Source organism: Marmota marmota, unplaced genomic scaffold (assembly GCF_001458135.2).
Source record: "Marmota marmota marmota unplaced genomic scaffold, marMar, whole genome shotgun sequence".
Taxonomy (NCBI): domain Eukaryota; kingdom Metazoa; phylum Chordata; class Mammalia; order Rodentia; family Sciuridae; genus Marmota; species Marmota marmota.
Window position 1 is genome coordinate 20,070,692 of NW_026000241.1, and position 26,962 is coordinate 20,097,653.

Genomic DNA, 26,962 nt, shown 5'->3' on the forward strand with positions numbered 1-26,962 from the left:
GGCCGTCCCTCCCGTGGTGCGGCTCCGGCCCCTCGTCCCTGGCCTCAGCCTGCGCCTTGCTTCCCGTTAGGTCCTGCATCCTCAGCGAGGTCTCCACCCGCTCGCGCTCCAAGCTCCCGACTGGGAAGAACGTGCTGCTGCTAGGTAAGTGTCCCCTGTCTCGTCGCACCCCTCAGGGTCCACCCCGTCCCGGCCAGGGTCCCGGTGCGCGGACCCACTGGCTCACTGTCTTTGTGAGGACAGCTCAGATCGACCGCGCCCCGCCTCCCGACCTGTCGCTGACGGCTGGGAAGTAGGGGAACTCGGTCCTCAGCCCAGGACCCGCGGGGACCCGCCCTCCCTCAAGTCCCTCCCTCCTCCTCCCTGGGATGTGAGGGTGGCCCTGTCAGCCTCCCCGGGGAGGAAGAGAATGGATCGCCCATCTGAGGGATTCTAGTGGCCTGGGGTTTACCTAGTATACAGAGACAGTTTTTCTTTCTTAACAAAAATAAGTAACAGGAAGCTGTCCGTGAGAGCTCCAGTGCAAATGACATGCCATTAATATTTAATAGGTGATTCTTTGTATAATTGACAGAGAAGCTAGAACTAAGACTGGTAGTCGTGATAAATGATCTTATTTGATTCAGCGTTCTCGGGTACAGTGTGCTTGTGTTGCAGTTGCTTTTTTAACCGTCACTTAATAATGCTGAAATAAGCGAAGGGCAGTAGAACACCTTTCCAGTTCATTCCCTTCCGCTAAACGGATATACTAAGGAGAAATGACCTAATGTCTCAATTTTCTTGATTGTTCTGTATCTCGTTGGCTCTCTGAAGTTATGTATTTTCATCCTTACTGAATGGGGGTGGAGGTAGAGGACTGAGGGAGAACCATTCTCAGTTTCACATTTTTGCAGGTTCAGCTCCTGCATCCTTTACAGGAGAGATTTCTTCTATATTTTAAAAATAAAAGATATTGAAGTTTGGTTTATAAGATGATGGTTAAATTTTAAAACTTTGGTATTGGTGTTTCAATACTTTTTGTCATGTAAATCTAAAAACAGGAAAGGAAACAAAGAAATGCTATTTGACAGGGTCCACAGTTTAATGAATTGTTAGATAGGAAAAGAACGATTTATTTTTCATGAATACTACAATGTAGAATACATACAAGTTGAAAAATTATCTTTTTACCTGTGTTTTTAATGTGATTGAAAGCACATAGGTTACATTGGCATGGATTGAATAAAGGCCTTATTATATACAAGTCCTTTGATTTTAAGCAGGTTGCTTGTCTATAAACCTCAGTTTATTCATCTTTAAAATGGATGTTGTAGAAATAATAATGTCTGTCTCCTGGGATTGTGGGGAGGATTAAATGAGATAATGTTTGTAAAGTGAAGATAGCACAATGCCAATGTAATGGACTTATTTTTTTTTAATTTTTTTATTGTTGGTTGTTCAAAACATTACATAGTTCTTGATATATCATATTTCACACTTTGATTCAAGTGGGTTATGAACTCCCATTTTTACCCCATATGTAATGGACTTATTTTAACTGAATTAGAAAACATTTGTTTGAACTCTTCAAAAACTTAATTGGTGCCTACATGAAGTGATACTGACAGGGCAGAGATAGGATCAAAAGTTTAAAAAATGAGAAAATATTTTAAGTTTACTAATTTAAACAAATTACTAATTACTAAAAGATTTTAGACCAGATGACCTCATTGAAATTTATTTTAATTGCTTTAGGTTAAATAAGACTTCTTTTCAAATACTGCTATTGTAAAGATAAGATTCCAGAATTTTGTTTTCATTTTATAAATTCCCTCTAGTTATTCTTGTATGTTAGATATTACAGGGTGGCTGGGATGGTTCTATTTTTGGTGAAACAAAAGTAGCAGTTTTCTTGGTGCCCTTAATTTGCATTGAGGTTTTATTCTTTTTTCTTTCTTCCCCTAAGACCCTTTTGACACTGAATCAATACATAAGACCTAGTGTACTTAAAGGTCCTAGACTCCTCCACTCCTCCATACTTAGAACAGATTAAATTTCCTTTTTATGAACTGAATAGTTCAGAAAGCCCCATCTGGTATCAAGTTATATGAGCTGGAAATTTAATATTTTTCTTCTAGTACCATTGGGATTTTCATAAAGTCCTTTTAGCTTTGAAAGACACTAGTAACTGTTTACACAAATAGCATTAGTTTTCTAGAGTACCTCTCAAGATTTCTTAGAGAAATTTTACAATCTCTTTATGGCAGTGTTCAGGGTGTTGTAATAGAGAAAAGAAATATGCAAGTAGAGATTGAGGTTTTTCTTTGTAATGAGTTTGAGGGTGTTAAGGAGATGCTTGGACCTAATATAGGTCTTTCATGAATGATCATACTCTGGAGTCCCATATATAAAAAATCCAACCTGAGACCATAATAAGACTTTACATTTCCAGAAGTAGCCCAGTGTAGGAAAGATGATATAGGCCTATGTAACACCCCTTGCACACAGACACATACACACACATAGAAGTTGCAGTTATCTTAGATTGCTAAATGACCTCCCTTCCCAAGGGGAGAATGGAGTCAAGACTAGGAATATGTGTATGTACGTTAGCTATTCTGAAAACATTTTCATACGAATCTCTATTTACCCTCTTACCCCTCCCCAATCTGGGAGGTGAATGTAATCACCAGTTTATAGATGAGATAATAAATTAATACCTTGTAAGAGGGTTCTCCAAGGTCATACTGCTGTAAAATTCATGTGTTTTGTGACTCTAGTATGACTTTCCAGCTTGATAGAAGTCTGCAGGGAGAGTGCCAGGTACAAAACTCTTCTTACTGTATTGCTATCCTCGACCAAAAGTACTGGTAATTATTGTCATGGAAAAGCCAAATATTTATTAGATCTTTTTTTTTTTTTTTAGTTGTAGATGAACACGATACCTTTTTTAAAATTTATTTACAACCCCAGCTGCTGGACCAAATATTTATGTAACTTACTGAAGAAAATAACTATGGCCATGACTCTTGTGTTTAAGTGTCATTCAATCTACCTAGGCCTGATTCCTGCCAAAATCCAGAAAGACTAACATTTATGTTTAATCTCTTTCTTTTCTTTCATACTGGATATTGAATCCAGGGGTGTTTCACTACTGAGCTATATCCCCAGCAGCCATTTTGAGATAGGGTCTCGCTAAATTGCTCAGGCTGGCCTGGAATGTGGTATCCTCCTGCCTCAGTCTCCCTAGTAACTTTACAGGCATGTACCACCAGGCCTGGCTTATTTTTTTTTTATTATTTTTTTATTTTTTTGCAGTGCTGGGGATTGAACTCAGGGCCTGTTGAATGTAGGCAAGTGATCTACCACTGAGCTACATCCCCAGCCCCTAAAGTGTGTTTCAATATTAAAGGTAGGACTTCTTGTGCATGTGTTTTAAATAGATTTAACTTATTATAAATTGCCATTTAAGAACTATTTTTCCTCTTTGTTTTACATTTAATCAATTTTACTATAATTAATTATATTTTTCTAGCTACGTTTAAGGGCATTTTCTCTATATCTTGATTACTTTCCCATGTTTTAGTAAGAAAACTCCCAAAGGAAAATAGCAGTATACCTAACATGGAACACTTAAATGTACTAGTCATATAAGGATTGTTTACATACTCTATCACCATGAAGATCAGGAAACAGACACAAATCCGTTAAGTAACTTGATAGAAGGTAACAAAGAAAGGCAAAAGTCAGGATTTGAAATTGTACATTATGGATCCAGAGCCAGTACTCCTAATTTGGTAAATTGAGATTTGTTTGAAAATGCTAATCTGTATGCTAACCTATCTCCCTAAAGGAAAAGAGCTTTCTTTTCGGGAAAAGCAAGAGGGTATTTAGTAGTAAAGGAATTTTATCTGCTATTCCTCAGTATGTCTGTTTCAGCACAAAAGTGTCTCATTGATTTAGATTAATTGAAACCATTGTCAACCAAGATATATATGTAATCATGGTTCCCAACATTTTAGTAAGAAAAGTCCCTAAGGAAAATAATAGTAATACCTAACATGGGGCACTTAAATGTACTAGTCCTGTAAGGATTGTTTACATACTCTCTATCACCATGAAGATCAGGAAACAGACACAAATCTATTAAGTAACTTGCTAGAAGGTAACATAGAAAGGCAAAAATCGGGATTTGAAATTGTACATTCTGGATCCATATCCATATCTATCTATAATGCCTGGCTTTATAGATAGGAGATCTGTATCACTTTTTTTTAAAATTTATCTATTGGGTTTTTTTTTTTAATTAGTTGTTTGTATCACTTTTTTGATTTGCAGGTAGTGTGAATTACCAAGAGCTACCTGGCCCTTTGGCAAGTCATTTAAGCCTCATTTTTCTCATCTGCAAATTTTAAACTCTTAGGATTTAGGGATCTCCAAAGCCTTAGACTGATCTGATATTTTTTTTTTTCTTAATTCTAAGTCTTGTGTTTATTTTTAAAGAAGTATTCTAAAGCATATTACAGTTGAGTTTAAATCAGTAAAAGTATTCCTTTGCAGATTGGACTGTTTAATTTTATTCAGAGAAGTTTAGAGTCTCTATATTGTTTCTTGAAGGCATTAGTCCAGGGTGCTGTGCAGCCAAAAAAAAAATCTCAAAATGTTTCTTATCATCAAGGATTATATTTGAAAGTCTTTTTTTTTTTTAAACATAAATCAGGAAGAAAACTAGCCTATATTATGCTTGAATTACTGCAAGTAGGAAATCTCAGGGTATACACAGTGGAACTAGAGAGCTGTTCAGAAGTAACGAAGTAACTTGTAACCATGGAGGGAGTGCAAGGCTGATTTTAAAAGTAATAAAGAATGTTTAGTCTGAAACTATTAATCTTGTGCAGAGATAGAATTAAAGATCACCAAAATTCCATGACTTGTGGGAAAAATGTATTTTTATTAGTTGAAGTACGTTAATGGTATTTTCTGGCATGATTGGTTATGGGAATATAATGTAAGGAATAGAATTTCTCATATAATATTGAATTGGTGATTTTCAAAGAATTAACATAAAATTTCTATGTGTTTATCATGTGTTACTGCCACTAAAATAGCAAACATAAAGTGAGAGTCAGGTGACATATTTTAGTGGTTAGTGTCAGCAAACTTTTCTGTACAGGGCCAGATAATAGTGTAGGCTCTTAAAGTCATATGGTGTCTGTTGCAACTGTTCAATTCTGTTCTGGTAGTTTCCAAACAGCCACAGACATTATATAAATGAAATGAGCATTCATTTCAGTGTTTCAATAAAACTTTAACTACAGAAACAAGCAGCAGATTAGTTTGGGCCTGAAGTCTGTGAATCTTTGATTTAGGTTATTGTAGTCATCAATTTTATCAATAAGCAAAGATGCCACTTAATAGAGGTTCCTGGTTAGTAGGATATGGTAGTTGGTACATATTAGGTGCTCAGTGAATATGTACTGGATGAATGATGAAAAGGTTTTACTTAAAGAATCATTGTTATTCTAGGTGGAGATACAGTTGAATATAGATTTAAGAACTGAGGGGAGTTCATAAAATATTTCCCACAGTGCTGTTGTCGAAAACAGAAAAAAGAGGGGCTGTCTGGGGCTGTAGCTCAGTGGCAGAGCACTTGCCTAGCATGTTTGAGGCAGTGGGTTTGATCCTTAGACCACATTAGAAAAATAAACAAATAACATAAAGGCATGATGTCCATCTACAACTACAAAAAAAATTTTTTTTTTTTTAAACCCAGAAACTGGCTAGGTGCAGTGGTGCACACTTATATTCCCAGCAGCTTGGGACACTGAGCCAGGAGGACCGTGAGTTCAAAGCTAGCCTCAGAAACTTGACAAGGCCCTAAGCAACTCAGTGAGACCCTGTCTCAAGATAAATACAAAAAAGGGCTAGGGATGTAGTTCAGTGATTAAGCACCCTGGGTTCAATTCCTGGTACCAAACAAAACAAAACAAAAACAGAAAATAGCTGGAAGAATCACACATGAAGATTGCTAGAATGGTTATTCAGCTGATGTGAAGTCCATATGAGAGAGAATGTCAGCAAAAGCACTTTGAATATGCAAAAACAGAAAAGAAGCTTGAATTAGGAAACAATTCCAAAATTCAATATGGGATCCCGTCACTAATGAGGGAATAAAAATGGGCTAATCTATTTACTTTATTTGTAATATCTGGGCAGTGACTGTTAAACCTCACAGATTATCTCTATATTCATTTGTTCACCAAACATTTATTAGAATTATGCTGTGCAGAAAACATTTTCCTGGGCCATCTGTGGAAAACAGGGCTGACTTGGTCCCTGCCCTCCAGAACCTATAAACTGGGGAAAAAAATTCAAAGTAGTAAAAACCAAATATGTCACTATGAATGGAAAAGGTGATATATATCTGAGTAAAATTTTGTTAAGCAGGGTGGGAAGGAAAATACTGGATTGAGGAAACATGTGAAAAGGACCCAATGCATGCTGCAAAAGGCTGAGGCAGTTCAGGCATGGTAGAAGGACCCAGAGGCCCAGGATATGGAGTTCAGCCCTTCCTGTCTTTGGAAGCTGTGAGATTATTTCATACTTCCTTGGATTAAAGAAACCAAAAGATATTAAATGTAACACACCTCAAAGTTGGAAGTCATTACTTAAATTATAAACATAATGCATGTTTCTTATCAGAGAAAGAGAAAAATAGAAGATAAAAAATGAAAATAATGCATGATTCTACCACCTGGAGACAATCAGTATTTTTTCTATGTGTATATTTGTTTTCTTAAAAATAGATTTATACTTTATATATCATTTTCTAACAAGATTTTTTTTCACCTCATGTACTATGGTTCGCTTCATGAAATGTGGTTGTTTTTGTTTTAACTTTAAAAATTATACATGCTCAAAAAAGACAGCTTGAAAAACATCAGTAATAACAACAACAACAATACACATAAACACAGCTCCCAGTTACAAAGTTGTTCTCCCATCCCTGAGGATAATCACTATTTCTTCTGGTGCAAGTCTTCCCCAAGCTGTACTCAGTGAACAAGTGGAATAGGATCCTTTCATCCCTGTTCACTATTTTCACAGCCCCTGTCACACTTTGCAAGGCTTTCAAAAAAGTCAGGTATACTCAGAATGTTGTAAGTGGGCACAGTCTCTCACAACACTTACCTTTCCCTGCTAGAATTTTGACCTTGGAATCCCCCTCCTGCTATGTACACCCTTGGGCAATCCTGCCCACAGAGTGCTGCCCACAGGGTTGGGCTGTTACTAATAGGGGATGGTATGGGCTATGAGAGATTCTGGTTTCTTCCTTGGGTGCTTGCTCTACCCTGAATCAGCACTTGGAGAAGGCCAGCTGCCATGAATGGGGACATGCAGCCTGTGGAGAAGCCCATTGGTGTGGAATGGAGTCTCTGCTGAGGCCTCCTGCCCACATCCATAGGATAGCTTGGAAGTCCAGAAACATGATTTTATTTTCATGTTAATAAATATGGATTTATCCCTTTTGTTGACTGAGTAGTATGTATGGCTGTACTGTAATTATAACTGGTTGATAGATCATTATTGTTAGACCTTATTTTCCACTTTTCCCAGTATTATCTTGGGGATCAGTTGCTAGAAGCAGAATTGTTAGGTCAAAAGTACATATCTTTTAAATCTTTATATATATTGCCAAACAGTCTTCTAGGAAAGCTATACCGTTTTACGTTTCCACCATCAGTATATGGGTATATGGGTATTTGTTCAGGATAATTGCCAACACTATTATTTTAATCTTTGCTTGTGTATACCATATTTATTGATAAAAACCATTGCTTTAGTAGGATTTTGTCTTCTGGAGCAGAAGAACTATTAATAATCATTGAGTATTTATTGGCCTTAGTAAATGTTTATTGAATTAAATTAAATGATTTTTTAAAGATATTTTTTAAAAGATGGACACAATATCTTTATTTATTTTATATGTGGTGCTGAGGATCAAACCCAGTACCTCACAAGTGCAAGGCAAGCGCTCTACCGCTGAGCTATAACCCCAGCCCCAAACTAAATAATTTTAATTCATATGTAGCAGGAGTAAGGTAAATAATTAAGAATAAATTATATTTTTAATGTAACATGGATTGCTGAGTAATGAAATCAAAGGTAGGGCTTGGCCACTTAAGGATAGGAGCCATCAGGTATTGTGCCTGTTACTTGTGTTGGGTGTTCTGCTAGGTAATTTATTATATAATATGTTTACTGTTTTACCAAAGAGGGTTTTAAGCCCCGGCTTAGCTAGGTTTCAAAATCAGGTTGTCTTTCTATTATATAGCTCACTCCTTGGTATTTTGTAGAGGTGTAGTCTTGAATAGACATGCATAAAAGTTAACTTGTAATCACCAAGTCCTGCAGGTGGGGAGTAGACTCCCTGCTTTTATTCACTGAGGTGAGGGAAAAGATGCCCTCTGTGAAATGGGGAGCAGACTAAAAGCTCCCACCCATCTGGGTCCTCCAAATAACCTAGAGAAGGCCATATCAGAAGAGCTGAACCCAAAGTAGTTCAGTGAGATCCCTCGTAGTTCTTGTCACCAGAGTTTTCAGATGATTTATTTTATTTCACACAAAGCCAAATTTTTTAAAAAATATCAATTTTCCAATGTTACTTTCTCTTACATATGACAAATCAGATATATGATAGGTTGAAATTCCTTCTCTACTGATTATCATGATGCTGTGGACCATAATGTGTCTTCTAACAGCAGTGTGGAAATGTGAATCAAATCTCTACAGAGATAGCCGGTGTCTGGCACATGAGTGGGAACAACTCAGAAAGATTACAGTGCTTCAGTCTACACCAGGGAAGGAAACTCAGAAAGAAGAGGCAGTGTACTGCTTAATTTCACCCATTGTCATCCCTTTTTATCCTTCAGCTAGTACTGCTTTACCTTTTAGGATTATTGGAAGGATTATATGCGGTGTTGGTAAATCACTTCAAACAGTGGCATCCTTTGGGAAGTATTCAGGTTAGCAGTTGTCAATGGGTTATGTGTTCTTAAGTGTTTTGCATGACTACTCATTTTCACATGACTCATATTTTCATGTTATCTTTTTAATGCACTGCTGGTATCTTACAAAGAAGTTATATTTCTAGTGTCTCTCTGATCAAGAAGCAATGAATGAGTGAGTGACTTGAAAGACTATGACTGGAGGACTGAAACTTTGAAGTCAGCCTGGCAACTTAGACTTTGTCTCAAAATAAAATAAAAAGGGATGGGATGTGGCTTAGTGATAGAGTGCCCTGGCTTAATCCCCAGTACTGCAAAAAAAAAAAAAAAAAAAAAAAAATAGTAATGGATGACAGTAATAATGTTTAATCTATTACCTGTTAGAGATCTGTCAGGGAAGTAAAACAGTGTCATAAACATGGCTTTAAATCTCTATGGTTTGGGCAACTTTGTGTGAATTTTGAGATTTGTAATCAATTTTGTTTTCAAATTTGAGCTGAAGTGAGAACTGATGGCCATGTATGCTTTGTGGTAAAACAAAACTTAAGTGCTTGGATCTTATACTTGACTTACAGAGAATAACTTATTTTTATGGGAGATAGACAAATAATTTGTAATGCAGGCTTATTTGCTGTGGAGAATTTCATTTTAGTCTGATCAATAAATCTGTCCTCCTTTGGTCCATCCATGGTCCCGTGGGGTTTGGACCATGGTCTATGTTTGAGTGGTCAGCAAGCTAAGGATGGCTTTTTGTTTTTCCAATTTTTAAAGCAGCATGGGAGGAAAATATATGACAGAGACCTTAAGTGGCCTGTTAAAATATTTAGTGTCTAGTCCTTTACACAAAAAGCTTCAGCATGTGGACATGAAAATAGCTCTATTATAATAATATTAATCTAGTGAATTGTTTTGGTTTGTTTTTAAAATACCTTTAACATAGGCTCTTCAAGGGAAAGAAAGGAAGAAGTGCTGGGGAATAATATTGGCCAAATTATATTGTGTGCTTGTATGAATATGTAACAACAAATCCCACCATCATGTATAACTATAATGCACCAATAAAAAATAAAATATGCCCTCCAGCAGAAAATCTAGTATACAAAATGAAAATTTAGGTAAAATGTTCGGTACTTTATAGGAGGGCTTTCATATGGGCTGTTTAAACAGAAACTCTCTGCTTATATAAGTGTATATATAGATCAGTATTTGGCTGGCAGACTTAAAGCTGGTGTGTCTGTTTCACTGCCTGCTGCTGGCCAAGGACCTGAAGATAGGTTAATTTTTCAGCATTGTCTGAAGTTACACAGGCCCCATTGCTGTACTTGCCACTTTAAAAGTATATTATTTGGGGGCTGGGGTTGTGGCTCAGTGGCAGAGTACTCACCTACCATGTGTGAGGCACTGGGTTTGATCCTCAGCACCACATGAATGAATGAATGAATGAATGAATGTGTTGTATCCATCAAAAACTAAAAAAAAAATTTTTTTAAAGAGTACTACTTATGAAGAAAAAAATACATGTGCAGTTATTTCTACTTTGTTTATTTTATTCCTCAAACTAACAGTCTATAAAATATTCTCCAAAAATATATTGTAATTTAGAGACTTATGTTTCTTGAATAGTTTGCCCTTAAAAATAATTTTTAATAACCCAATCAATAAATAGGCAAAGGAACAGAACAGACACTTCCACAGAAGAAATACGAATGGTCAAAATATATATGAAAAATGTTCAGCATCACTAGAAATTAGAGACATGCAAACTAAAAGTGTACTGAGATTTCATCTCACTCCAGTCAGAATGGCAATTATCAAGAATACAAGTAACAATAAATGTTGGTGAGGATGTGGGGAGAAAAGTACCCTCATACATTGTCAGTGGGACTGCAAATTGGTGCAGCCACCATGGAAAGCAGTATGTAGATTCCTTAGAAAACTTGAAATGGAACCACCATTTGACCCAGCTATCCTATTCCTTGGTCTATACCCACAGGACTTAAAATCAGTATACTACAGTGATGCAGTCACATCCATGTTTGTCCTTCAATGGATGAATGGATAAAGAAAATGTGGTATATATATACACACAGTAGAATATTACTCAGCCATAAAGAAGAATTAAATTATGGCATTTGCCAGTAAATAGATGGAACTGGAGAATATCATGCTAAGTGAAATAAGCCAGTCTCAAAAAACTAAAGTCCAAATTTCTCTCTGATTTGTGGATGCTAACCCAAAACAAGGGAGGTTGGGGAGGGGAATGATAAGAAATAGATTGGTCTAGACAAAGGGTAACAAAGGGAAGGGAAGGGAAGGGAAGGGAAGGGAAGGGAAGGGAAGGGAAGGGGAGGTGAATAGGCAAGACAGTAGAATTAATTGGAGATAACTTTCCTAGCCTTGTATTTTATACACAACCAGGGTAACTCCTCATAAGAGTGGGAACCTAATAGAACAAGTTATACTTTATGTATGTATATTCTGCCAAAATACATTCTACTGTCATGTATAACTAAAAATAAAAATTAATAATAATTTTAAGTGTCTATCAGTTTTAAAGGCTAGGCATCCTGAATTTTAACTTTTTTTTTTTTTTAATGTTGCAGTTGCATAGTAGAATAAAGGGAGAAGGTTCACACTTATTATTTTTGTTTTGGAGGTACTGGGGATTGAACCCAGGGTCTCAAGTGTGCTAGGAAGTGCTGTACTACAGAGCTACACCCCCAGCCCAGGATGGACTTTTTAGTATCTTTAAACATAGTCCAACTTGGCTGTGGCAAAGTAGCTTCCAACCAGCAACAATGACTGAGAAAAGTTTTTTCCTATATTTAGTGAAGGAAGAATGTATTATGAGCTTATACTATTAATTGACTGGTTACTGAATGAGATAACCCATTGAGTTTTGTATGTATGGATAATGAAGGATTTTAATAGAATGTAAGGGATTGTCTATACATGGGACACATTTCTGTTTTTTTTTTTTTTTTTAATGTTTTTATTTTAGTTCTCGGCGGACACAACATCTTTGTACGTGGTGCTGAGGATCGAACCCGGGCCGCATGCATGCCAGGCGAGCACGCTACCGCTTGAGCCACATCCCCAGCCCACATTTCTGTTTTTGATGAGCAAGCAGGAAGTGCCTGTTAGGAAATAATATGACATTTTCTAAACGATTCAGGAGTCTAAGACAAGAGTTTGAGGCCAGCCTCAGCAAATAAGCAAGGCCCTAAGCAACTTAATGAGACTCTGTCTCAAAGAATAAAAAGGTCTGGGAATGTAGCTCACATTCCCAGAGTCCCTGGGTTCAATCCCCAATACTGGGTTGGGAGGAGACAGAAAAGAAAATAATAGGACAGTTTTTCTTCTCTTTAATCTTCTTAAAAGCTAGGTCTTTATATCCTGCTATGGTTAAGAGAACCTGCCCAAAAAGTATTTGTTGAATGAGGGGATAGACTTGATATTCTCTGCAGGAAAAAGACCCATGACGTTATGTGATATCCTCCGTGTGCAGGCTGCTATTGGGAGTACAAAGGAGGGCGCTTAACCAAACTTAGGAGTCAAAGAAAGAAAGCTTCCTAGAGACCTGAAGGATAAGCTTGGGTTTTCTCAAGTGAGGGGAAGGGAAGAATATTCTAAAGAGAAGTGACACCCTATGTGAAGATTTAGAGTTGGGAGTGAGTGATGCTTCTCTGCTGCACTGGAAGAAGTTGCTGGAAACTAGATGTGTAGAGCTTAACATTGCAGGTGGGGGGGCTGGATATGATAGAGGTGGGCAGGAGAGGTAAAGGGGACTTTGTAAGAAGTGTTGACTTTTATGTCTTGTCTTTTACCTGCAAGAGCCGTGGGAAGACCCTGAAGGGTTTTTCTCACATCTTATGAAAATTCCAAACATAGAAAGTAGAAGGAATTTTATAATTAATCTTCATGAATCCCAACTTAGATTCTGCCATTAACATTTAACTACATTTGCTTTATCAGAGGTGCCCTAACTGATTTATTTCAAAATATGTTGTAAATATCAGGAGGTTTCCCTCTAAATACTTCTGCATACATATCATTAACCAGAATTCCTGAACAATCTTAAGAGAGAATGTCCTGATAAGATTGCTTTGGGAAGACCTCTTACCTATAGGACAGGAAATGAAGTGTGGCATACACTTGATGCTTATTTGTTTTTGTTTGGTTTGTTTCTGGTTTTGGTACTGGGGATTGAACCTGGGGCCTCACACATGTCAGGCAAACAGTCTACCACTGAACTTATACTTCTAGCTCTCCCCACTTCCCCTTTTTGAGACACAGTTTTGCTAAGTTGTCCAGCCAGGCCTCAAACTTGAAATCCTGCCTCAGCCTCCTGAGTAGATGGGATTACAGGTGTGTACCACTGTGCCAGGCTAATGCTTACTTTTGAGTGATATATTTACAGAGTGAGAAGACAACTGGGAGGTGGCCAGGAGTTAATAAGCTTTTTGCTTAAAGACAACAAAGAAGACAAATAATAAATAATATCATTGAAAGCTGTATATAATAGTAGAACAAGATATCTTTGCAGATATTTCAGATAAAAAAAAACCCAAGATTTTGAAGAATTTTTGTCTTCATTGGTCTTTTCGATTTTTCATGAAATAGTTCTATTCTTAGGTGTACACATTTGCCATCAAGACAATCATGTCAGAGTGCATTTAGGTATAAAGTGAAAGTCGTAAAAATATCATTATAATTGAGGCATAAGACTTATGAAAAGAAGAAATGGGCTTAAAATATCTGTAAAATATGAGTGTAGATTTCATCTAATTTCCAGGTATTATTAGAGTTGACAGATGATAGATGAGAGAAAAGTAGTTCTTAAAAATTTTGCTCTCATATTTTGTTTTATTAAAGCAAAGTGCTTCTTCAAACATTTTGAGAAACTTTCTCTTTGCCAAGCACTGGTTAGGTTGTTAGAAAATTCTTGGGATTAGGGAGTCAAGGGAATTGCATTCCCAAGGAAGTTGACTTGGCTTTGGGGAGGCTTGAATTCTTACCATTCTACCAATCTTTGTGGCCATGGCCTCAATTTCCTCATCTATAAGAAGATCAGATTTTGCTCAAGTCTCTGATAACCCCAGATGCTGTGTTTATGAAATCTTTATTCTCAATGTGATCACTTCTGATTTTTTAAACAGAAATGAATTTTGAAATCATAAGGTGGGGGAAAAGTCTCAAGCTAATGTTTAACATATTACATTTATTTGACCACATATTCTTTTATTTTTCAAATTTTATTTTGTAAAGTTTATTTTAAAAAAAGAATTTATAAGGTGCTAAATACTAAGTATAACTGTCATCATTTAAAATTCCAGAAGAGAGAATTTCAGAATGGTATTTTCAGAGAGAATCAAGAGAAAAGGAATATCCACCTATCACTTAGTTATTGCTGGCTTGTACTGACATACTACCTGACAACTGAGTAGGCTGAAGCAGAAGGATCATAAGTTCCAGGACAGACTCGATGATGTAGGGAAACCCTGTCTCAAAATTAAAAGGGCCAGGCATGGTGGCACATGCTGTAATCTCAGCAGCTTGGGAGGCTGAGTAGGAGGATTGTGATTTTAAAGCTAGCCTCAGCAACTTAGCGAGGCACTTAGCAACAACTCAGTGAGACCCTGTCTCTAAATAAAATATAAAAAAAGACTAGATATAGTTCAGTGGTTAAGAACCCCAGGGTTCAATCCTCAGTACAGAAAAAGTAAAATAAAATAAAAATAAAAAGGCTGGGGTGTAGCTCAGTAGTAGAATACTTGCCTAGTATGTGAAGCTGTGGTGTTCTATATTGTCTCCCCATCCCCTGAAAAATTACTTACAGAAGATGTCATTTGTTACAGGATATAACAAGACTTAACAAGAGCAGCAGCAATACTGGGAGAGAGAATCCTGGTGGTGATGGAGTTTGTATCTTTGATTCTGTAGCTACCCAGTTTTCTTCTATCAGATTACCTTTTTGGTTGAAGCTAGTTCCAGCTGGGCTTTTCACATGGCACCAGAAAGCGTCTTTAAATAATCCATGTCTTTTTTTTAATATGTATTTAGGTGAAGATGGAGCTGGAAAAACAAGCTTAATAAGAAAAATTCAAGGAATAGAGGAGTACAAGAAAGGAAGAGGATTGGAATATTTGTACTTAAATGTACATGATGAAGACAGGGATGGTGAGAGTCAATTTATTTATTTTTAAATTTTTTTTAGTTGTTGATATACCTTTATTTATACATGGTGCTGAGAATCAAACCCAGTGCCTCACACATGCCAGGCAAGTGCACTACTGCTGAACTACAGCCCCAGCCCAATTTATTTCTTAATATACGTTTACTGAAGTCTGTTCTGAGGCATTTTGTTGCTCACCCTAGCCCTTGACTTTTCTTAGTGTATCATTTTTTACTAGATTCTGCGATATCTTGCGGGTCAGTTATGTACTTATGTTTATGCATACTTTATTGATCTGGGATTGGGGTTCACATAGTGATACTTTAAAGCCTCTTAGGGTATTATGGGGGTCATGTAATGATATTTTTAAATAGCTTAGGGTTTTCTGATATATAGATGTTAGCCTTCTGGCTGTCCATGAAGAATTTTAAGTTCTCAGTTTATCTTCCCTCAGGTAGTGATTGTTTTGCTGATTCCCTTTTCACTTTTCCCCATTTTCTAATAATAACATAATCTATTCTCTAGATTTTTTCATCTGGTCAATCTTTTTTTTCTTATATCAATCATTAGCCTTCTCATTTTTGTATATGATATCTTTAGTATTCATGGCTTTATCTGCTCTTAGTAAAAATATTAACATGTTGGGCTGGTTATATTGCTCACCAGCCCACATGGTAGAGCCCTTTGCTGAGTGTCAGACCCTGGGTTCAATCCCCAGCACCACATATGTATATACATACATAAATAAAACACATTATGTACTCTCTCTCTTTTTTTTTTAAGAGAGAGGGAGGTGGGGGGGAGGGAGAGAGAGAGAGAGAATTTTTTAATATTTATTTTTTAGTTATCGGCGGACACGACATCTTTGTTTGTATGTGGTGCTGAGGATCGAACCCGGGCTGCACGCATGCCAGGCAAGCGTGCTACCACTTGAGGCACATCCCAGCCCACATTATGTACTCTCTTGGCTTTGGGTTAAGATTCATGAAGTAGAGGTTGCTTTGGTGCTCTGGTGGGCCATTAAATCATTTTAGGCCTTTACTAAATTTGTAGATGTGACCTAAATATTATGTTGAATTTTATCAAAGCTAGTTGATATCTCCTGCGGAGATGCCCTAAAATATCAAGTAGTATTGTTAGTTAGATGAAGTGATGTAATACTGTTGCCTTGGTAACTTTCTTTTGTCTGTTGTAGATCAAACAAGATGTAATGTATGGATCTTAGATGGAGACCTTTATCACAAAGGGCTCCTTAAATTTTCACTGGATGCCATGTCTCTGAAGGACACTCTAGTTATGTTTGTCGTTGATATGTCAAAGCCTTGGACTGCTTTGGATTCTTTACAGAAGTGGGCAAGTGTTGTTAGAGAACATGTTGACAAATTGAAAATCCCTCCTGAAGAGATGAAAGAAATGGAACAAAAGCGTGAGTAATCTAGAAATATAGGTTTCATATACCAAATATGTTAATTAAAATGTTATATTATGAATGAGGTTTAATGAAGGAAACAAAATTGACTACTGTTTTTGAAATTTAATTTGGGTGACATGCTAGGTTTTAATGTAGTTTTAAATTGGAGACATACATGATGGTAAACTTTGACTAAGGTGCCTTTTCTTCTTGCCAAAAGATTTGTGAGTGTTCACTTTGAGAAGTAATTTTTTAGGGGGAGAAATAGGAATCTTTCTTCAGCTGCTCATTTCCAGAAGTTTTATTTCTTGATAGTAATCTCACCAACTTTGTTCAAATGAAATATGCTTGAAAAGATGTTAATGACATAAATAAAAAGATGTTAAGATGATTGAATTATTTATAAAGTACATAATACATTTTGCACATGCTCTTATGAATTGGAAATTTTCATAGAGATTATGAAAATGAAACAGGATTATTTCTAACAGGTTGTAAACCTGAGAGTTCTTCAATTGCCAGTGTTGAACTTTGCCTAAGGAAATATGTAGATGTAGATGAAATTGTTTATTGCCATTAGCCAGTGATAACTTTTAGGGGTAAATTTAAATGTAAGGAAAGAAACTTAAAGGGAATTTTTGTCAAGTCATTGAAAAGGATGTCTAATGCTTTTAATCTGTACTTTTTCTCCCCTGTTGACCTTGGCCTTTGGCATTGCCACCCCACCCCCACCCCTGAATCTAATTTATACTGAGCTATAAATTAGATAGTAGTGCTCAGCCTGTGGCCCCTGAACCAACAGCATCAATATCAGTATAGCTGGGAACCTGAAAAAATTTTTTACCTCAGAGTACTGAACGAGAAACTCTTGAAGGTGGATCCAGTGATCTGTGATTTAACAAGCTCTTTGGGTGATTCTAGTACATGATAAAATTTGAGAGTAACTGTTAGATTTCAACCTCTGATCTTTATTAAAGATAATAGCCACAAGAGCTGCTAGTGGTATGTAACATGACCCTGTGTTCCTGGGGACTCCTACTCAGCTGTTCAGGATTCCCTATTCCTTAATCTCATGTAATTTCAGAAGTTTTCCTCCATAGGAGTCAATATTCATAATCCAAAAAGAATTTAGCTCATAGTTACTTAAAAAAATAACTTTTTATCTAGTTATGTGATATATTTACATGTATTAAATTTCACAAAATATGCCTTAGTATATTTTTTCTGATATTCTTTTTATTTCTAAGCTAAAGTTTTTGATTTTCTTTATTATCTCTCGCTTAATGTTATTTTCTTACAGCAGTAAGTATTTAAAAACTTGACATTTTATGGGTCTGCACAGTATTTCCTTACATTCTGTTTTTAATTCTATGTAGTGGATAAATTTCTTTCCAGATATGTTGTTTTGCTTTTAAACATGAAAAACAATGTTAAATGGAAATTCCTGTGTTTGTACTTCCCTGATTGTGTCCTTGAGAATTCCTAGAAAGGTAATTACTGAGTCAAGCATACATTATTAAGACTTTCAACATATTCATTTTTTTTTTTAATTTACTTTTTTTTAAATGATAATTTTGACAGTCTTGCAAATGATTTCAAAAAGTTTATCTGCATTGGTAATAGCTCATTAATTTTTATTAGGTTTAAAGAACTTGGTACAAGATTGAGCTTATGTAAAAGGAAACCTGAATAAAGGGCTTAGAAAAAGAAATAAAGAAAAGTAATATTAGAAAAAGTTATCTAGCAGCTGGGCACTCATGCCTGTAATCCCAGCCTCTCGGGAGGCTGAGACAGGAGGATCTAGAGTCCAAAGCCAGCCTCAGCAACAGCAAGGTGCTAAGCAATTCATTGAGATACTGTCTCTAAAGAAAACACAAGATAGGGCTGGAGATGTGGCTCAGTGGCCAAGTGCCCCTGAGTTCAATTCCTGCTACCACAAAAAGAAAAGTTATCTGGCAATGTGGGTTTTTTTAAATTTAAATTTTTATTTTATTGCAATACCAGGGATTGAATCCAGGGTGCTCTATTACTGAGCTACATCTCCAGTCCTTTTCATTTTTTATTTTGAGACACGGTCTCACCGTTACCAAGGCTGGCCTTGAACTTGTGATCCTCTTGCCTCAGCCTCAAGTTGCTTGGATTACAGATGTGCATCACTGTTCAACTAATACTGTGTTTTAAATTGTAGGATGTTTTTTCTCCCACATTTATTTATTTTTTATTCTGTAGTACTCTTCTTTTCAGAGAAGGTAAAGAGTCAAAGGTATAGTATAACTTGTCCAAAGTCTTTTTTCACAGACTAAATCAGACCTACATAGAGCTGTACTCTTTGGAATTATCAGTGCAGTATTGTGGCTCAAAATTATTACTGTGGTTCCAATGCCTGCATACTCTTCTATGAAACAGATTTTTTTTTTTTAATTTTGATACTGAGCATTAAATCCAGGGGCACTTCGCCAGATGAAGGTGCAGAGTCATGAACTATACCCCTAGCCTTTTTTATTTTTATTTCTTTGAGACAGGGTATTGCTGAGTTCCCCAGGCTGGCCTTGAACTTGCAATCCTTCTGCCTTAGCCCCCCTAGTCTCTAAGATTACAGGCATGTGCCACCATGCTGGGCCCAGAATAGATTTCTCAAACAATTTTTTGTTTTTTCTCTTACATAAAAATTAAGTATAAACTCGAGTAAACTATATATTTAAACTATGGAAGAAATAACTATGTTTACTTTTATTTTCAGTGATTAGAGACTTCCAAGAATATGTAGAGCCAGGAGAAGACTTCCCAGCCTCTCCTCAGAGAAGAAACACTGCATTGCAGGAAGACAAAGACGACAGTGTAGTTTTACCTCTGGGTGCAGATACACTTACACATAACTTGGGCATTCCAGTCCTTGTAGTTTGCACAAAGGTTAGTTTGCTTCTTACAGATTTTACTACTGATACTCACCAAACAATGAACAACTACTTTGTTTTCCATGTTGTTTTGGAGTTCCGTTAGTTTTTGTAGATAATTTTTTTTATCACATAGAAATAATAGTTTTAAAATATTTGATGGTGCTTAAATGTTTGTTAATTGTGACTTTAAAAAAAATTTATTTCATTGTCTTCCTAGATATTTCACTTATAAAAATGTTGCCCTAGAGTTAAGTTGCTTGTGTCTGTAGAAGATGAGGTGTAGCTTTCAGGGCCATCGCAAAAAATTGGCAGAGGTAAAAGTAAATCTTTCAGTTCTAATCCCCACACACCAGAAAATTCTGGTGTAGCAGATGACAGTGTGAAGGGAAGGAAGGTACAGAGTCATTATGCTGCTTCAGTGTTATGCATTTTTCCTTTTCTTGGCTACAGCTTCTGTGATCATGATCATAATTGTTTTAAAGAAAGTGTTACTTAAGATACTTAGTGATTGAATTTCATTTTCATAATTTCAATTAAACTTCATTGTACAGTCAGTATAGTATACATAATTACAGGTGAAATGATAGTTTATTAATTTTGAAAATTTTTTTAAACATTACATTTTGATATATTAATATACTTAAAATGGACTTATAAACATCTTGAAGCACCTATTACGATATAAAGTTGGTAGGCAATTATCTAGGGTTTCTTACTTATTAAAAAAAAGGTGATTGGGGCTGGGATTGTGGTTCAGTGGTAGAGCGCTCACCCAGCACATGTGAGGCCCTGGGTTCGATCCTCAGCACCACATAAAAATAAAATAAAGATATTGTGACCATCTACAACTAAAAAATAAATATTAAAAAGGTGATGATAGAGCCAGGCACAGTGGCACCTGCCTATAATCCCAGTGACTCAGTGGTCTGTTTTTGTATTGTTTAGCAAACAAGCTATTTGTTGGCACATTTCCCTGTTCTATGCCTCAACTTTTCTCATAAAAAGCAGTCTTATTTTCCAAAGAAAAATGTTAAGTTTAAAGGGTCCTGAATCATTATCAAAAGAGCCATAGAACGATTCTTAAAATTTTCATGCCTGAAGATAGCATCTACTGTGTTTTATAAAATCTTCAAACACCATTAGATATACTTAAGTTTATGAGCTTTTAAATGTGTAAGGGGACCAGAGAATGTGTGTGGAAGTGTGTGGTTCAGCTTCTTCCATTTAAAAGACTGGAAATGGATATTCAGGGAGACGACGTTTCTTGTTTTAAGTCCACATGCTCTGATTCAGTTAACTTTTTGTTTTTGTTGAACTCGGGGCCTCATGCATGCTAAAGAAGTGTTCTACAACTGCTACAGTTAAAGTCTCTTTATTAAACTGCCATGTTTCAGCAAAAGTGTCATTAAGTCAACAGATTAAAGTATCTTTAATTATTTGAAATCACTCTCAATAGCCTAACAAGTGCTAGTCAATTAGACAAGGAGCCGGGTGTTTTGGTAGACACCTGTAATCACAGCAACCTGGGACAGTAAGGCAGAAGGATGCAAGTTTGAAGCCACTTTTGGTAACTTAGCAAAACCTAGTCTCAAAATTAAAAATAAAAAGAGCTGGGGGGATATAGCTTAGAGGTAGAGCAACCTGGGTTCAAACCCCAGTATCTTTAAAAAAAAAAAAAAAACAAACAAACCTGATGCAAGAAGATTCTGTCCTATAATGTTTATATGTATAGCAAAGAAGTTACATATAAAATTTGAACCCAAACTAAGATATAGTGAACATTATTAAAAGTTTTTAAACTTCATACCTTTCAGAAGGGTTTGGAAAAAATATTTGAATTCAGAATTGTTTCACTAATTGTACAGGTAGCATTTCGAAAATAAACTGAAATTCCCTTTGTTATTGGTGAGATTGTAGTGAGCATGAATAAAAACATCAGAAAAGAAATGAAAATCAGTTGGGAATTATAGGATGAAAGAGGAACTGGTGAGAGGTGAAGACTCCCTGGTTGTACTGATGTGTTTTAAAGAACTGGATTAGATTTTAGATTAAAAAATTATTATAGAATTCAAAGTCGAGTTAGCAAGTATGACTGATATTGGACCAGGTCCGAGTTTCTAGAGAGGGGGACCTCAACTGAAGGCTGAGTGGGGTTCTTGACAAATGTGGCAGAAATAAGTTAAAGGCACAGACAGATTTATTTAGGAAACCAAAGACACATTCAAGGGAGAATGTCAGCCATCTTCAGAGTAAGAGACACTTTTGGGTTCTCAGGCTCTTTTTTAAAAGGAAAATGGTAGAGAGTGGGCATGGGAAGGTGTATGGGGATATGACACCAGTCTGATGATCACAAGCTGATTTATGGTGGTTTGGCATTCTCAGAATCCTTAAGCTAACAAGGTTTTCATTATCTGATCAGTTGGAAAGTACCCTATATTATAGGTTTCTTGAAATAGTATATCTCTCTTTGCTTTATTTATTACATAGAGTAATTAATAGTACAGTTTTCATAAGTGAAATTTGGGAGAGAAATTGGCTTGGGGAGGAAAGGTATGTGGGACTTAAGCTTTTAGATTAAAGTTGCATTCTTCTTGTCTTTTCTTTTGCCTCTTTCTTCTGTATTTTTTCTTTCCTATCCTATTTCATGACCACTTAGTATAAGCTCAGCTTGTTATTCTTCATTCTTTCATGTTCCAGAACTTTCTCTTTGGTGTTCTGATCAGATGCAACATAACATAGAACTCAGTGCTTTTTAAAGAAAGTTACTAAAACTCCAGCTAAAAGTATTAACTTATATTCTCGTGTTTATATTGTTCAGTCACAGTAGCAGAGTGGTAGGTTTGTGATGTTCCTCATCCAGAATTGAACTGTTTAAAGTATTACATTTAATTTTGATTAAATAATTTTAACTCAACAGTGTGATGCCATTAGTGTATTGGAGAAAGAACATGACTACAGAGATGAACATTTCGATTTTATCCAGTCACACATCCGGAAGTTTTGTTTACAGTGTATCCTTTTAATAACATTTATGGATGCAGTGTACCCTGTCTATTTTGTTTTTAAAAATAAAGGAAATTGATGTGCTTTAGAAATTCTGTAAATGTTATTTTTCTTGTATGTGGTTGGAAATTTAATTTTAGTTCCCAAGTCATTTATATGTGAATATTTTAGGTATGAAAACAAGTGTTAATATGTAAGTTTGATATGCTACTTTTAAAATACTATTCTTAAGAAAAATCATTAATTATGGAAAATTCTAATGCAAAGGCATTGTGTACATATCTGATTAAAAACTATTTGCTTATTGGGGATGGGTGGTGTGAGGCAAGATCAATCTTCAAGTTTGTGTATTTTCTTTTTTAGTTTGTTTAATATGTTATCTTCTCCATAAAGAGTCTAAATTATGGGCTTCAAAATATGGCTATAGGTTTAGCTAAGACCTATTGGATTGGAATAGTACAAAATGTAAATGGAGAATCTGTACTTTTTAAAAGTGTTATATTTATGACCACAAGATTGGAAAACCCGTCATAGGCAGCCTTTTTAATCTAGATTGCAGGGATTAAGTGAGCCAGTGAGGAACATTTACTACTAAGAGAAAGAGGAAATAAGAGTTACAGTGAATGTTTTCAAGAGAATTCACAGTTGGAATCTCAGTCACACCTTGAGTACACTGAAGAGAGCTAGCTATTCCCTCCTGCCCCTGTTGGATCAGATATTTACAATTATATTCCACAGCCAAATCTTTTGAGTGTAAGAGTAATGAAATTATAACATTAGGAATAGTAACAAGCAATGAAATTTTATTAGGGATAGATAATAATAAGCAATACACACATGTTCCTAATGTGTGCAGTTTATAAATCATTTTATTAATGGACAGTTAGTTTAGAAGGCACTTAGAGAAAGCTTAGCTGGATAGATGACTTGACACTGGCAGCTTCTCTTTCCTCTTTCTTCAGATCTTTCTCTCTTCATGGGCCTTTCTTTTTTATGTCACCTAATGGTTGAGTTGCATTGCATTAAATAGCACTTGTCTACATACTATCAAGAAATGGGAGTAATTGAAATAGACACTTAGAGACTTTTGATTATCTTTGAAAAATAGAAAATTTGAGACTAGTCTTTTTAATGCTTTTTAACACTTTTTAATGCTGTACTTGAAAATGTAAATATAAAAATGTAATCAAGAGGGAAACTGTCCACTAAAATAGACTTTTAGAGCCACTTGATTTTTAAAAGAATACAAAATGTGAGAAGTCACTTCAAGTTAGTGTGGTATATGTTTATCAATGAGTGAAGGTGACTGTTCAAAATCATTTTTATTTAAAAATTTTCAGTTGCAATGCAGATTTGTCAACTATAGAAATTTTGAGGGGTTTTTTTTTTTGGTACCTGGGATTGAACCCAGGGTTGCTTAACCACTGAGCCACATCCCCTGCTCTTTATTATATTTTGTTTAGAGACAGGGTCTCCTTGAGTTGCTTAGGGCTTTGCTAAGTTGCTGAACCTGGCGTCAACTTTGATTCTCCTGCCTTAGCATCCTGAGCTGTTGGGATTACAGGTGTGTGCCACTGTGCTTGGCAGAAATCTCAGTTCTTAATATGGGAAAGATCATTAATATAAAGTTCACACAATTAAGCTTCTGCTTAAAGTTTTAATGTTTTTTTTCTAGTAAGTTAAATTAAGCAGTACTACTTTTAGATTCATAAACTTCAGGCTATGTCCTAGAAAATGTGAGTAACCAGTTCAGAAGTTAGACCACTCCCAGCATTTCACGTTTGCTTAAGTCACCATCTCTTTCTAGGGAACACAATGATCAGTGCTAAATTGTGATCCTAAGGGTTAGTTATAGAATTTCTGTTAGCCACTATGAATATATCATTTGTCAATAGTCACATTGCATCTTTTTCTATAGGCTGCTTGGTCTTTTTTTAGATAAAAGGTCAAAGGTAGTCTGGGATTGTAGCTCAGTGGTTGAGCACTTGCCTCGCACATGTGAGGCACTGAGTTCGATCCTCAGCACCACATTAAAAATAAATAAATTAAATAAAGGTATTATGTCTACCTACAACTAAAAAAATTTTTTTATAAAAAAGATCAAAGAATCTGCTTTGATTAATATATCCTTGTGTGTATTGGTATTGTTTGAAGTGTGGGCCATTGTGTAGTCAGTTTTTTTCCCTACTGTGACTAAAAGATCTGACCAGAACAATTGTAGAGGAGTAAAAGTTTATTTGGAGGCTTAACGGTTTCAGAATTCCTAGTCCATCGAAGGCTTTCTCCATTCCTTAGGATCAAGGTGAGGCAGAATATCATGGCAGAAGAGTGTGGCAGAATATCATGGCAGAAGCAGCTCATATGACGATCAGGAAACAGAGCGATCTCCACTTGATAGATGCAAATATATATCCCAAAGCCACACCCCCAATGCCCACCTCTAGCCACACCCTACCATTTCAGTTACCACTCAATCCCTATTGGGATTAATTCACTGAATGGGTTAAGACTCTCACAACCCAATTATTTCTCCTCTGAACCTTCTTGCATTGTCTCACACGTGAGCTTTAGGGGGACACCTCACATCCAAACCATAACAGCCATGAAATCTACTGTTTTCCTTGGGTCATCTTGAAAACTTTTCATTGGTAACAATTGACTCCACCTTTTCTCAATATTCGGTTGTCCGAGTCCTCTTTGAGCTGAGTCTCATGAGCTTTGTTCTGCAAGTCTTAATTCCTAGGATTAGTAAAAACTGTAAGAAATATTTTTTTGAAAAGGCAAAAGAATTATTGACAAAAATATCCCCTCCTTCATGAAGTTTAAGGAAGGTTAAAATCAAAAATTCTCTCTTTATGTCCTTTAAATAGTTGTATACATATTACTAAATTTACCTTTACTTCTTGGCTTAATGAGGCTTCTATCCTTCTAAATTAAATTAATTATGTAAACATTTTATTTAGATTCTAGCCCATTTGTAAGTATTTTATATTGTTTTGTCAGTGCTGGGATTGAACCCAGGCCTTTTGAATGCCAAGTTATATATCCTTGGAATTTATTTATTTCTTTATTTTTAAATATTTATTTTTTAGTTTTATATGGACACAATACCTTTATTTTATTTATTTTTATGTGATGCTGAGGATCGGACCCAGGGCCCCAGATGTGTTAGATGAACACTCTACCCCCGAGCCACAACCCCAGTCCCTGGAATTTATTTTTTTAAACTAACAGGCATATAGATGTAAAGGTTAAGCTGAGAATGCACAGTTTTATGGAAACTATTCATAGAATTTGTCCAAAATTTTCTTTAATGATATTATTCAGATGGTGCAGCACTTATTTACACTTCAGTAAAAGAAAATAAAAATATAGACTTAGTATATAAATACATCGTTCAGAAACTATATGGATTTCCTTATAAGATTCCTGCTATTGTTGTGGAAAAGGATGCAGTATTTATGTAAGTATATTGTTAAATGTGTGCATTATTGCTACTACTTGATGAGCCACCATTTTCAGTTTTGAGATGGGACCAGTAGACCTCTCCATGATGAGTAGGTGAGAATCTGTTCCTCAATTATTTATTTATTTCCTGGCCTTAGTTTTATTGCTGGTTGTTTTGAAAGGCCTTTGCCATTTAGCTGAACTTTCTATTAGTATATCTATATTAGTATATCTACTAATTTTTTAATTGATTATGATACATATTGACCAAATATGTAATCTGACATACTTTTAGAAAGTATGAATAAAACTGAGAGGTAATAATTATTGCCCTCTCCCCAGAGAAAAAAGGGGGGGGGGTAAAACTATATAATAACATTTAAACATAAGGAATTTGGTAATCATTTTAAGTAGAAATTAGTGAAATAAAAATTGAACATTATAATAAAAATTAATTAGTTTTCCATATTGGTCAAATTGACTTCATTAAAATACTCCTTTTACATTATTGTGGATTGAATGAAAAAAAATATGTTATAAATGTTTTGAGAATTTACATATCCATTTTTTTACAGTCCAGCAGGGTGGGATAATGATAAGAAAATAGGAATATTACATGAAAACTTTCAAACATTGAAAGCAGAAGATAATTTTGAAGACATCATAACTAAACCACCTGTCCGAAAGGTAACAATTTTAGTAAACAGTTTCCATATTTCGGCTTTTAAACTGAGAGGTAGGCCATAGCTTTAAGGTTTTAGGTAGAAAAGCAAGAATGTCCTGTACAATCAGGGGAGTTTCAAAGTGTAATTTGCGTGTTTCTAATGTACAGTTCATATAAGGATTTGTTTTAGCAAAGTGTGAATCAACTATTCAGTCACTGAATCTTGTTAGCCTTTAGCATATTTATATAAGCAAATATTATTGCTGAATATATTAATATAGTGCTTAGGAAATCAAAGGGTGGCACAGTGAATATGTGGATCTTGAAATAATTTAAATAGCTGGGCGCAGTGGCACATACCTGTGATCCCAGCAGCTA

General features: G+C 35.7%; 1 protein-coding gene across 1 annotated transcript in view; it reads left to right on the plus strand.

The window, feature by feature from the left end:
- Dync1li1 (dynein cytoplasmic 1 light intermediate chain 1) overlaps nucleotides 1-26,962 on the plus strand; it is a 34,978-nt gene that overhangs the window by 1,385 nt on the left and 6,631 nt on the right. Inside the window, exons 2-8 of the mRNA XM_015489543.2 lie at nucleotides 49-144; nucleotides 15,051-15,167; nucleotides 16,358-16,588; nucleotides 19,314-19,483; nucleotides 22,388-22,481; nucleotides 25,801-25,936; nucleotides 26,496-26,607. Coding sequence (XP_015345029.2) covers nucleotides 49-144; nucleotides 15,051-15,167; nucleotides 16,358-16,588; nucleotides 19,314-19,483; nucleotides 22,388-22,481; nucleotides 25,801-25,936; nucleotides 26,496-26,607 — 956 coding nt within the window. The remainder of the gene's footprint in view (nucleotides 1-48; nucleotides 145-15,050; nucleotides 15,168-16,357; nucleotides 16,589-19,313; nucleotides 19,484-22,387; nucleotides 22,482-25,800; nucleotides 25,937-26,495; nucleotides 26,608-26,962) is intronic.